Below are 14,065 nucleotides of genomic sequence, written 5' to 3' on the forward strand. Positions count from 1 at the left end.
AGGACATGGAGCAAGGGATATCATTGCTGATGTCAGATAGAACTTGGCTGAAAGCAGAGAATACCATAAAGATATTTACCAGTGTCTTATGGACTGAAAAGGCATTCAAATATGCAGATACTAACAAATTATGGATAACATTGTGAAGAATGGGAATTCCAGAACACATAATTGTGCTCATGAGGAATGTGTACATAGACTAAGAGGCAGTCGTTTGAACAGAACAAAGGGATACTGCATGGTTTAACATCAGGAAAGGTGTGTGTCAAGGTTGTATCCTTTCACCATATTTATAGTCTGTATGCTGAGCAAGTAATCCAAGAAGCTGGACTATATGAAGAAGAATGTGACATCAGGATGGGAGGAAGACTAATAATTTGTGATATGTAGATGACACAACCTTGCTTGCTGAAAGTGAAAGAGACTTAAAGCACTAACTCATGAAGATCAAAGACTACAGCCTTCAGCATAGATTACACCTCAACATAAAACAAAAATCCTCATAACTGGACCAATAAGCAGCATTATGATTAATGGAGAAAAGACTGACATTGTCAAGGATATTTTATTTGGATCTACAATCAACACCAATGGAAGCAGCGGTCAGGCAATGAGCACATTGCATTAGGAAAATCTGCAAAAAAAAACCTGTTTAAAGTGTCACTTTGAAGAATAAGGTGTGCCTGAACCTAGCCATGCTATTTTCAATAGGCTCTTATGCATGTGAGAGCTGAACAATAAAGACCACAGACGAATTAATGCATTTGAATTGTGTTAGTGAAGAATAATGAATGTACCATGGACTGCTAGAAGAATGAACAAATATGTCTTGGAGGAAATACTGCCTAATGCTCCTTAGAAGCGAGAATGGCCAATTTCATCTTCGTACTTTGGTCATCTTGTCAGAAGGGACCAGTCCCTGTAGGATTTCATGCTTGGTAAAGTGGAAGGTCAGCGAAAAAGGGGGAGACTTTCAGTGAGGTGGATTGACAGTGGCTGTGGCATAGTAATGATTGTGAGGATGGCTTAGGACCAGGCATTGTTTTGTTCTGTTGTACACAGGGTCGCTTTAAGTTGGAACTCCCTCAACACCTAACAACAGCATTTAGATTGGGTTACAAAACTCATTCCATTTTCAGATACCTGTACTGTTAACTCATCTACAAGATGAGCATGGATATTCAGAATTGCCCACAACTGGCTACTGAGGATCTGGAACGGAAGAGGATTAAGGAAGAAAGTAGAGTTTGAAGGTAAGTAGAGGGCAAAGAGGCATAAATGGCACAATAAACGTTGAGCTCATTGCCAGTGTGTGACATTTATAGCATGACTTTTTTCCATTTACTAGATACGTAATCTGGGCAATTGATTTCACCTCTGAATCTTAAGAGTTTTTACTTTAAAATTACTTCAGTTATCTGCCTTTGGATCACCATATTAGAAAGATTGTTAACATGGTGGTCCAAAGTGAGCCACACCTGGTATTTGCACTCTTGTGTAGTCTCCTCCTACACGAATTCTTGGCCAATATGAGATGGCCCATAGGACATTATTAAGCAGAAGCTTGAAAAGTGTTTACACATTGGTAGTTGCCCTCTTTGAACATTTGCTCTTGCCCCCCTGAGCCATTATATAAAGACAGCTAATTAGTCTATGGGGGAAACAGTTGAGAGAGATGCCTTGCCTAGCTGTTCACCAGCCATGCCATTGCCAACTGAGCACTAGATACATGAGTGAAGAAGCCATTTGACATACCAGCCTAGTAGATTCCACACAGAGCAGAAGAACCACCTAGCTGTATTCAGTCAACCCATAGAAATTAGGAATAATGAAGTATATTTAAGTCACTGACTTTGGGGTAGTTGTGCACCAGGGTTTTGTGTTGTGCTGGGCGTGGTGACACCTAATGAGAAAATGAATTTGTCATTGGTCAGAGCCAAATGTGTGGCCCTCCTGTTTGTTCCTTTGTTTTGTTTTCATTCACTCAGTAGATATGCTGAGTTCCCAGAATACAGTGATGAGTCCTGGCATAGATACGTGTCTTCATGGAGTTCTCCAATGGATACATCAAGGATGAAGGTACGGTTGTGAGATCAAGCATGGGGCCATCCTGCCTGGTCTTTGAATGGCTCAGAACCTCCTTTTGTCTGTATTAATAACCTATTCAGCAGACTAGGATAAGTATATTGCTGTAGTGACTATCATAAAACCTCAAATGATTTAAAACCATAAAAGTTTCTACCCCAATTCAAATATATCCATCTTGGGACCACAAGGTCTCTACTCCACTTTGTCTAGTGATACAGGCTGATGGACCCTCCACCCTCTCTGGACTACTGCCAATTTAAGGAAGAGTAAAAAGATAAGAATTGCTCTTAAACTCCTCACATTTTCTTGACCAAAGTGTCACATGGCCACATCTAACATTAAGGGAGTAGGGGAGGGTAGTCGTACATGTGCCAGGCGGGAGGCAAACTGAAAAGATTCTTTGAATCAACACTAATGACTACCAGCAAACATCTATGTTCTCTAGGCTTAATGCACAGGAGCTGGATTTTATGATAGTTCTGGACATCTGATCCCTTCACATAGGTCTTCTCTTGGCACCTTTTAACCCTGCATCCAGAAAGCTGGAACTTAAAGGGTGAGGAGGAAGGGAGAATTTATCAAGTACCTACCCTTAGCAAAGGAGCTGGGATAGTAGAGGGTTAAGGCATCTGACTGCTAACCTAAAAAGATCAGTGGTTCCAACCCCACAGCTGCTCCACAGATGAGGCAGTCTGCTTCCATGAAGATTTACAGCAGTTCTACTCTGTCCTATAGCGTGGCTATGAGACAATCAACTGGATGGCAGTGGGTTTGGTTTCTTTTACCCTTTGCAAGGCCATGTACCAATCAGTGTGCAAATGTATTTCTTCACATCTTTCAGACTTTCCTCTGGTTAATGTAGGCTGAGAACAGCCATTCATTCGTTTCAGTGTTGCATACAGGACTGAGTAATACAAGAAGTTATGGGGTACAGAGATGGAAGTAGAAAAGGGGAGAAGGTAAAAGAATTTTAGAACTGGAATGGGACTGTTGCTGTTGTTGTTATGTGCCATCGAGTCGACCCGACTCATGGCGACCGGTTTCCAAGGCAGTATCACTAGGGAAGTAGATTGCCCCATCTTCTTCCCGAGGAGTGGCTTGTGGGTTTGAACCACCAGCCTTCTGGTTAGCAGTCAAATGCCTTAGGCACTACGCCACCAGAGGTCCCACAATGGAATGAGACTAAGACCATTAAATCTATACCTTTGACTTTATAAGATTAAGTTCTGTACTGTCCCAGATCTCAATACTGAAGAAAAGAAATGTAGGTTGCTGGATCGTGGTAGAACTACTGGTATACCTAGCAGTAACTGATGTATGATTCAATCATACTCACCAACTTAATATGTTGAGGCTGAGGCCCTGTGTACTTGCCTGTTTTATCATAAAATTGTACGTAAATTCAGCACTATATTTTGATATACTTAAATTTTTCTTCTGATCCAATGGTCCACTAAAATGACTTGATGTAGAACTTTAGCTGGAGACACCAGAGGCATAGTCTTTCCTGGGTTTGTTGTGTAGCCTACAGCCCTAGAACAAAGGAGCCACAACTTAGCATCTGGGTTCTCTTATGCTTCCTAACTGTGTGCCCTTGAGCAAATTATTCAAACTTTCTGAACGTCAGGAATAATTACAGTACTTAACTCATAGATCTATTGGGAAATCCCGTAAAACGCTCAGAGTGCTGCTTGGCACAAAAGTCTCAGGACAGCCCAGCCCTTACAGCTAGTAAGTAACAGAACCCGGACTAACGCCCAGGTCTCTTAATTCTGTGTCTATTGTTCTTGCCACCATGTCACAAGGAACAGTTCTTGAAATGGGGGCGAAAAATACACATACTACCCCACTGGTCTGACACTGGCACAGACCCGCGCACAGCAGGTGCAACACGTAGGCCGCCAGAGCAGTGACTGCTCGGCGTCCGCACGCGAGGTCCTCCCACGACTTCAGCTGCAATGTTACGCGCCTGCGCACTGGGCGCAGCGCGTCCTCTATGACTTACCCAGCAGGCAACGCTTCCCTCTCCGGTCAAAATGGCGAGCAGGTCTACCGGTAAGTAGTTGATATCCTTCCTGGTGAGCATCGCTGCGTTAAACCTTTCATGCTCACAGCAACTTGCTCCTCTTCCTCTGATCACTCTTAAGTAGCCACATTTGGCACTAAGGGAGGATGGCAGCTACGGCCCAGTCAAAAGAAGTGTTTCCCATACCCCTTTGCTGTCCCCAGGCCGGACTCGCGTAAAGCATTGGGATGGTTTACCTGATCTTTGTGAAGGTGCACGCCTTGTCTCTGACGGCCCTGCGTTCCAGCTGCCTGTGCTCTGCATTCTTTCCTCACTGCCGTAGAAAAGTGCGACCCGAAACTCTCAAAGGGGCACAAGGAGGTGATGGGCGACTTAACCAAAATGCACTGAGTACTTAAAATGCGTCAAGCGCTTTCATTTGTATAATCTTGTTAAATTCTCCCACCAACCCCGCGAGGGAGATAGTAGTTTCACTTACTCGCTTATAACTGAGGCAAAGTGACCGGAGGAAATAGGATTAGAAATTGGATTCAGTCGCGTCCCGCTTCTCCACTGGGAATTGGAGGCAGTGGAGCAAAAAGGCTACTGCGAAGCTTCAAGTTAAACTTGGCTTACCTGGAATATCATTTGACATGTGAACCCTTACCTTGGAATAGAGTGCAGATATTGCACGAGTATTTAAAATAGAACGTAGACAAGTAGATTTTTCTTATTTTAACTCTCCTCCAATCTCTGCCCTCTCGCGGTTTAAATTGGAGTAGCTCCCCTTCTCCCTTCCCCGCATTATGAAGCTAAACTAAAGGACATTGAGCCTTTTGGGAGTGGGAGAGACGCTTCAGAACTCGTTATTTTATTAATATGACTAATGTTTGAAGAAGTGTTGTTTATGTCTTGTTTGGAAACCAAGAGCTCGACTGTATCACAATGTCGTTCTTTGACCTTGAGTGATAACTTCTGGAAACCTACTTCCTCTTCTGTAAAGCAGATGTGTTGTAAATAACTGAGCTGAAAAGAGCTGGGGAGAAAGATGTGGTAGTCTGCTCCCATAAAGATTTACAGCCTTGGAAGCCCTGTAGGGCAGTTCCACTCTGTCCTGTAGGGTTGCTCTGAGTCAGAACCGACTGGATGGCAGTGCTTTAGTGTAGGCAAGGCAAATATGGTCGTGCCTGGCAAGCAAACACTGCTCAGTGAATATTACCATCTTCATCACATTTAAGTATGTTTAATTTGGAAGGCAAAGAACATTCCTAGTATCTCTTAAATTATAAAATATTTCAGTATTTTAAATGATAATAGCCCTATGAAGTTTTGTTGCCTGAATAAGTTTGGGTTAAATTAGGAAGTTAATAGTAACTTTCAGCCTCCAGGGTGGGTAAATTCTGAATATATGGTTTGTTGTTGTTGTTATGTGCCGTCGAGTCGGACCCGACTCATGGCAACCCCTCCTTGGGTTTCCAAGGCAGTATCACTAGGGAAGTAGATTGCCCCATCTTCTTTCCGAGGAGTGGCTGGTGGGTTTGAACCGCCAGCCTTCTGGTTAGCAGTCAAGTGCCTTAGCCACCGTGCTACCAGAGCTCCCGAATATATGGTAGAGAATTTAATCACTTCCTTCTGCTGTTAGTATTTAACTGCTTGTAGTTTCTCGAACAATACTGTTTCTCAGTTTTGTTTGTCCTGTCCCCTTTCCTTAATCACAATAAAGATGTTGTTGTTGTTGTTATGTGCCGTTGAGTCAGACCTGACTCATAGTGACCCCTCCTTGGGTTTCCGAGGCAGTATCACTACGGAAGTAGATTGCCCCATCTTCCTTCCGGGTAGTGGCTGGTGGGTTTGAACCGCCAGCCTTCTGGTTAGCAGTCAAGTGCCTTAGCCACTATGCTACTTTTATAATGTGCTTACAGAGTGTTAGGCACTTTTCAGAAACTCTCATCCAATATGTTAGTGATTGATTTAATCCTTGTAATACATTATTATGTTGTAATATATATGTGATACATATATCTAATCTTGATGCACATAATTGCATGCATGTCTGTCTGTCTGCATCGCATATGCAGACAGGCTATGCCTCAAACTTCCAGGAAGCCCTAAGACTGCTAGGAATGAGAAACATACACCCACTGGCATTATCCATTCCAAGGGGTGCTATGTTCATGTGTGATCAAGCTGGACACACGAGACACACACTGTTGGCTAAGTGAAAGCCATTATTATTTATGGAAAGCAAACAGGAAATAATAACAATGGAGTCTCAGAGAGAAAGAGCTTATCCTTCCCCAGACTACCTGTGTCCATTCTTATGTCGCTGGGTGGGTGTGCTGTGTTTCAGGTCAGATGCATTGTTCACATTCTTGCTGCTTCCGGTTACCACCACCATCCAGGGGCCTGCACAGCTCCCAGGGGTTCTGCTCTCCTGAGCCTGTCTGGGATTTGCCTTGCCGATGGGAAGACCCAGGTCTGATGGGAAGACCCAGGTCTGCGTAGTGTTCTCTCTTGCCGCTGCACTGCTGGAGCCTACTGGCTTCTACCAGCCTGCCCAAGAGGGAGGGTATATTGCACAAGGCACAGTTAGGCCTCTTCCCTGTATGGGCAAGTGTTAGCAGCAGGCACATTTCCTGCAAGGAGGTGCCCAACTCTCCGTGGGGTAGCAGCCTGTTGCAGCCGTCTCTCCGTGGGCTGACTGGTGGCCTGGGTGTCTGCGTCTTTGTCCCCCATGTCTGGTTTCCATAGTTAAGTACATGCTTGTCCAATGAACAAACATGATGATCACTTGCTAACCATTTTAAGAATCACTACTGATGCAAAAGAGTCAAAGTACATTTTATTTCTGCTTCCTGTTAAGTTCTACAAGTATTATTTCATGTCCTTTTTATTAGGCTGAGGGGTGCGGGGAGCCCTTAAGATGGTTTTGCATGTAGTTAAGAAACTTAAAAAATTATACATTATTTGTAAGTAGTTCTTAGTTTAAAAGTAATTTGTCTTCAACAAATGTTTGTAGATAATTGACTCTTTTCTGCTTACTTTCTTAGAAGCAATGTTGTAAATGGCTCTTAATTTGCAAGGGGATTTCCCAAAGCCATGTAATGTGATGTGGTAAAGAGTAGGGAGCCAGGGATTGGAGGAAGAGCAGAGTTGGCTTCCCTTCCTTGGTAAGGGGCTTGTTGTTGTTGTAAGGATTGGTAAGGGGCTAGCTCTATATAACTTATAAAAGAAAGCTTGAACTTGTACTGTCTCCCCCCTCTGTACTGTGTTCCTCAGATAAATCCCAGGCTTTATCACTCTTGGCTGAACTGGGTTACTCTGTTAGGCTCTTCCATGTTCTCCAAAGAGTTTCAGAATTAACCTGCTTCTCTACACCCATTTCAAATACCCATTCCTGTGTGGTGGGAAGTTTGCTGTCTGGGGAGAGGAAAGGGACTTATTTTACTAGCCCATATTAATGTTGAAATGACTAATAATATTAAAGTCTTTCCAGAAATTCACATACATTTTTAAAGAAGGTGTCAAAATGAGATAAAGTTAATGTAGAATAAAATTTTAGAGGACATGGCCATTTAGGCCTGCAAGCTTATCCTACAATCTCACCGTCTTTACATGTCATGTACAAACCAAACACCCTCTGTAAGCAGAGATTACAGTAGTCTTTGTTTCTGAAACTGCAAATGAAAGGAGTTCTGAGATCACTTTCCATCTCTCCACCTTCACCTTCTATTCTTTTCTTTTTTTTTAATTCACCTTCAGCTCTGATAGTAGCAGGGGAACATACAGGGACAGGAATATTGGGGTTGAAGGACTGTAATAGTTGGGTATTTGAGTTTACTCTTTTTCTCCCATGAACAGCCATCTAATGTTTTACATCTATAATCAAAAACTAAACCTAACTCACTGCCGTTGAGTCAGCTGCAACTCATAGCGACCCCTCCTTGGGTTTCTGAGGCGATATGGAAGTAGATTGCCCAGTCTTCCTTCCGAGGAGTGAATCTGAACCGCCAGCCTTCTGGTTAGCAGTCAAATGCCTTAGGCACTATGCTACCAAAGCTCCCTTTTTCTCTATAGTGTATACAGATAGTCCCCAACTTAGATGACGTTCCATTCCAGCAACTCTGTTGTCATTGGAAAAGAGTATTTCTTTTTTTGGGGGAGGGGGGTTCATTATTGTCTTTTACTATCAGTATCTTTATAAATCTGATCTCTTTATTTTGAGGGATTAGAAATATTACATGTGAACATCCGAGAATGATAACATCAGCAACTTACACACTTCAACATTGTATGTGTGTATATTATGAACAATTAAGATTTATAAAAGAGAAACCTGGGCAGTTGAAAGTGCACTTTGTCATACCTCGAATATGTCATGAGTCAGGGTCTGTCTGTAGTGTGTAGTAGACTTGTTGCTTGCATATCATTGTGTTCATAGATAACAAATGAATTGTAATAACTAACAGTATGACAATATCAGTTGCAGCATCAGGCCGGTGGCTGAATGGTATTAGAAAATGGTACTACAATGCTGCAGGGTTCAATAAACTAGGTAAGTATCTGTGCGTCCTTCTTCTGTTTCCTTTTTTCTTTTGCTCTTTTCTGAGAATGATGTTTTTGCAAGAATCATGGTTCCAAAAATATACTTGAATTGCTCCTATGCACATCAGAAGTGTTTTAAACTAGGTCACTGTTTTGTTGTTATTGTTAAATCCCTTTCCTTTTATCATTTTCAGAGAAGAGGAGTGGAATCATCTCAGTGGTCAAGTTGAAAATGATTTATATTCTTGAAATAGGACATTTTCCTTGCAATACACTCTCACATTTCCTCAAGTAGAGATTTTTTTCAAATATTAAAATTGTCTGACAGCTTTATAGTTATCTGACGCCTAAAATCTTTTATAGTTTATAATTTGCCATGAACTTTATCTTGTGCTATTGAAGCTTAATGGAAGCTTCAATAAATGTTGCTAACTCTTTTAGTAGACTACCATTTTTTTCTTTTTTTTAAAATTCATTTTATTGAAATTAATTTATGTACAGTGAAACACACAAAACTAAAGTGACATGGGTCAGTGCCTTTTTTTTTTTTTTTTTTTTTGCAGTGTTCCCTCCCTTCCCCTCCCAGCCCTGGCAACCAACAAAGAAGGTTTCCTTCCATACATAAACCTTTCCTTAACACTTCACAACAACAAATAATACTATATTTGTCCTTCTGTGATTGACTTATTTTACTCAGCATAATGTCCTTCAGGTTTATCCATATTATGTGGGGTTTTGCAAACTCTACATTATTCTTTAGTACTGCATAGCAGTCAGTGGTGTGTATGTACCATAGTTTGGTCATCCACTCTTCCATTGACGGGCACATAGATGTTTTCATCTTTTTGCTATAGTAAATAGTGCTGCGATATACATGAGTGTGCATATATCTGTTCCTATCCTGGCTCTCACCTCTCTGAGATATGTACCTAGTAATGGGATTGCTGGATCAAATGGTTATCTCCAATTCCAGCTTTTTAAGGAATCGCCATATTGCTTTCCACAGTGGTTATATCACTTCACAGTCCCACCAGCAGTGTATGAGAGTCCCAATCTCTCCACATCCCTGTCAGCATTTGTTATTTTCTGTCTCGTTGAACTTTGCCATTAGTGCTGGGGTGAGATGGTATCTCATTGTTGTTTTGATTGGCATCTCTCTGATGGCCAATGATTGTGAACATCTCTTCATGTATTAGCTGGCCTCCTGAATATTCTTGGTGAAGTATCTATTCATGTCTTCTGCCCGTTTTTCAATTGGATTGTTAATTCCTTTGGTGTTGAGGCGTTGCAGTTTTCTATAAATCTTAGAGTTAAGTCCCTTGCCAGATATGTAATTATTGGCAAATGAGAATTTGTTGCTGTCATTTTTGTTATGTGCTTTTTTATAGTGTTGATTTCTTTGTTCCATGTAATTTTCTATGCTGAGCTTGTTTTGTTTATGAGTCATGTTATCACTTCCTTCATTGCTGTTGTTGTAGTATTTGCTGAATATTTTTTGCTGGTCCTCTTCTTAATTTTGATGTGAAGGTTATCGTTTTTCTTTGAGATTATCCTGTGATTTATAGTTTTCTTCCCATTTTTAGAACAGTCCATTCTATCTTGTAGTTGTCTTGATTTCCCTACCATCTAGTTCTGTAACGATGCAGTTTTTTCCCTCTTTTTGGTTTGTAGTTGTCCTCATTTGTCAATTGATGTCTCTGGTTCCCTGTTTATAATCTTGTAGGCTTATTTACTTGGGATACTTCCATAGCTGGGTTGGTTTCTGGGTTATATCATCATGTGTGTTAATGGTCAGTTGGCTGTTGTTGCTTTGCTGTCCAAAGGATTCCCTTTAGCATCTCTTGTAAGGTTGGTCTGGTTTTAACAAATTCCCTTAATTTCTGCTTATCTGGAAATGTCCTAATTTCACCGTCATATTTGAGGGACAGTTTTGCTGGGTACATAATTCTCAGTTGGACATTTTTCTCTTTCAGGGTTTTATATATACCATCCCATTGTCTTCTCACCTGCATGGTTTCTGTTGAGAAATCTGAGCTTAGTCTTACTGGTTACCCCTTGTAGGTAACTTTTCGATTTTTCCCATACTGCTTTTAGGATTCTTTCTTTGTCTTTGGTTTTGGTGAATTTGATGATGGTGTGTCTTGGTGATTTTCTTTTGGGATCTGTCCTGTTTGGGGTTCGTTGGACTTTCTGAATTGATATATTCTCATCTTTCATCATACCAGGAAAATTCTCTTCCAACAAATCTTTGACAATTTTCTCTGTAGTTTTATTTGTCTCTTCCTGTTTTGGAATTCCACTGACACATAGGTTATTCCTTTTGATAGTATCCCACATGAGCCTTAGGCTTTCTTCATTTTGTTTTGATCTTTTGTGATTTTTCCCTTTCCAAAGAAGTGTTGAGGTATTTGCCTTCAGTCTCCCTGATTCTGTCTTCCATTGATTCAGTTCTGCTCCTTTGCCTGTTCAATGTCTTATCTATTTCTGAAAATTTAGTATTAATCTTCCAGATTTCTGTGTGTAGATTTTGTAATTTCTAATTTTTCATTTATTTTGTCATTTTGTTCTTTTACTGTCTTTCAAAATTGTTCCAGGGTTTTTTCTGTGTTTTCCTTGATCTGTCTCTCAATTTGTTGAAGATACCTAAATATAATTCTTTTGAATTCCTTATCAGGGAGTTCCAATGCTGCATCTTCCTCAGGGATGTGTTTTGGGTCTGTATCCTGGCCCTTTGTTTCTCCTGCTTTATCTTGCTTCTTTGTGTGGACTATGATGCTCTTTTGTCTCTGAGGCATTGTGATATTTTTGTATTTATATTTAATTGGTGATTGTATGTTGGAGTGACTTGCCCATGATTTTCATTTTCTTTGTTTTGTTTGTATGTTATCTACGCAAGCAGGGTACTGTGTTCTTCAATTTGCTACTTGACAGCACTTACGCACTCACTACCTGTCTCCTTTCCTGTTGTCAGCCTTTCACATGTCCCTGCCAACCTTGGCAAACAGAGCATATTCTTAGGTCCCTGGAATCCAAATGAGAATGCTATCACTTTAAAATCCAAAATAGCCGCTGCTTATAAACATTGAAAATGGCTGCGCCCTCGGTCACTTTAAGTATCCAAAATGGTCACCGCTTATAAACAATCAAAATGGCTGGGCCCTCCGGACAGTGGAAAGTCAACAGCTCAGGTTGTCTTCCTCCTTGTTGTTTTCTTTCCTAGTCATAGGCCACCAGCGCAGTTGTCCCTGCAGCCCTTGGTGACCAGGGCTGATCTTTAGGTCAATTCTCAGGTCCCAACACCGCTTGGAAATATTCAGGCTGTTGATCCCATCAGAGTAGCTGACAGTCTGCAGCTCTGACCATCTCTGTATTCACTGTTTTTTGTTCAAGTTTTTCCACTAATTGATGCCTAAGCCACTTCTGTATAGTTCCTTTCAAAGCTCAGGATTCCAGGATTATCTTATGTATCTCTGTCAATTGGTTTTTCTTTTCTTTGTTGAAGAAGGTCTGTGTCACTTGTCTGCCTATTCCTCCATCTTACCGGAAGTCTTGTAGACTACCATTTTAAGGTTCTTTAATACCTTGATCTCAGATTGAAGTATAAGAAAATAGGACTATAATTTATTGATACGTATTTAAAAGAAATGTAGATATTTAAGATATTTTTACAGTTGGTAAGATAAAATGTGAATATTGTGGCAATGAATATTAAAAGGTCAGATAGTGTTTAAGAAATAATCCATTACTATGTATAATATGCTTTGCTAGGTTTCCATTGTACTTAGTGACATGAACACTTGCTATTTCACCAAAATCTTAAATTACAGATAATATATTTTACTCATTAAAAAATTCCTGAACTTAGAGTTGAATGTTCAATCTAACTCTCATGTTTTCTATCATAGGGTTAATGCGAGATGACACAATATATGAAGATGAAGATGTAAAAGAAGCCATAAGAAGACTTCCTGAAAACCTTTATAACGACAGGATGTTTCGCATTAAGAGGGCTCTGGACCTGAACATGAGGCAACAGATCTTGCCTAAAGAGCAGTGGACAAAATACGAGGAGGTAGAACAGCTTTTATATACCTGACAATGTTGGCGAGTAAGGATTGTGCGTTAGTAACACTAGAAACACAGTTATTCATCTAGTGCTTTAGCAGTCACAAAATTCTGTCACACAAGTATCCTTATGGCAGACGGTCCAGAGAGGTTAGTAGAGCAAGTGTTAGCCCATTTCCAAAAAAACAAACACCCACTGCTATCAAGTCGATAGCAACTCATAGAGACCCTAAAACACAGAGTAGACCTGCCCCATAAGGTTTGTAAGGCTGTAAATCTTTATGGAAGCAGACTGACTCATCTTTCTCCCACAGAGCAGTTAGTGGTTTCAAACTGTCAGCCTTTTGGTTATCAGCCAAATGCCTTAACCACTTCATCACCAGAGCTCCATTAGCCCATTTTAGAGGTGAGGTGACTTCCACAATCACTAAGCGTGTCTCTAATGTAGAGAGCCAGCACTAGAGTCAGGTCTTCTGCCTCTCAGGCTGTTTTTTTTTTTTTTCCCCCTCTACACTACAGTGTACTTCCTTAGATTAAAAGATCATGTTTGTCTGATCTGTCTATTGAATGGCCCTCACCCCTTGAACAGGGTAATGTACATAAAAACCTGTATAGTCTTGTTTCTTTCTTTTTCTCTGACAGATTTCCCTCTCATAACTTACCAAAGCAACTTATTATAATCTCTTTTGTGAGTTTTTGTATATTAGGAAAATACTTCGTCCTTAGTCCGCATGAGAATATGTCTTCAGCTGGAAATAAAAAGCAATTAATTTTGATGGGTTTCTTTGATTGTTCAAGACATGTTGCCTCTGTGGGATATATTCATATGTGATAGTGACCTGTAATACTCTTCTTTCATTTGTTTGTCAGGATAAATTCTACCTTGAACCATATCTGAAAGAGGTTGTTCGGGAAAGAAAAGAGAGAGAAGAATGGGCAAAGAAGTAATTGTGTACTTGAACTCTGTGGGTGCAGCTGTCCTCAAAGGACTTTTATGAAATTGGTTAAACCTGAAATGGATAGTTTAAGAATTATTTGGGCTGCCAACATGTTGCTTTAAATAAATATCTATTGTAATCTTTGTTGGACAGTTTGAATTCTTTTCAAACTTCTAAGATATATTTCATCAGCATTTAACTGCTTCTTAACGGCTCAGAGAGGCCACTCCAACCAGTTCTCCCTGGTGGATAAGCTCTCAATTTTCTGAAGGATGTACCATTATAGTAAGTAGAGTAATTACCTTGATGTTGCCTTTGTGGATGTGGTAGTTAAATTTGTGTATCAACTTGACTGGGCCTGGTTGAGTGGCTTAGCAGCTGGTGGTGGTTATTCCCCATGATGAGACTGGCAATCAACTCCATG

At 40.6% G+C, this 14,065-nt stretch overlaps 1 protein-coding gene across 1 annotated transcript; it reads left to right on the forward strand.

The window, feature by feature from the left end:
* Positions 1 to 4,124: 4,124 nt before the first annotated feature.
* Positions 4,125 to 13,651, forward strand: LOC103191988 (cytochrome b-c1 complex subunit 7). The gene is made up of 4 exons (XM_007934890.2): positions 4,125 to 4,143; positions 8,577 to 8,648; positions 12,544 to 12,710; positions 13,574 to 13,651. Exons 1-4 carry the CDS (start codon positions 4,125 to 4,127, stop codon positions 13,649 to 13,651), a joined length of 336 nt encoding a protein of 111 aa, XP_007933081.2.
* Positions 13,652 to 14,065: the final 414 nt, after the last annotated feature.

This window comes from Orycteropus afer, unplaced genomic scaffold (assembly GCF_000298275.1).
Source record: "Orycteropus afer afer isolate SDZICR_OR568_19922 unplaced genomic scaffold, OryAfe1.0 scaffold00021, whole genome shotgun sequence".
Taxonomy (NCBI): domain Eukaryota; kingdom Metazoa; phylum Chordata; class Mammalia; order Tubulidentata; family Orycteropodidae; genus Orycteropus; species Orycteropus afer.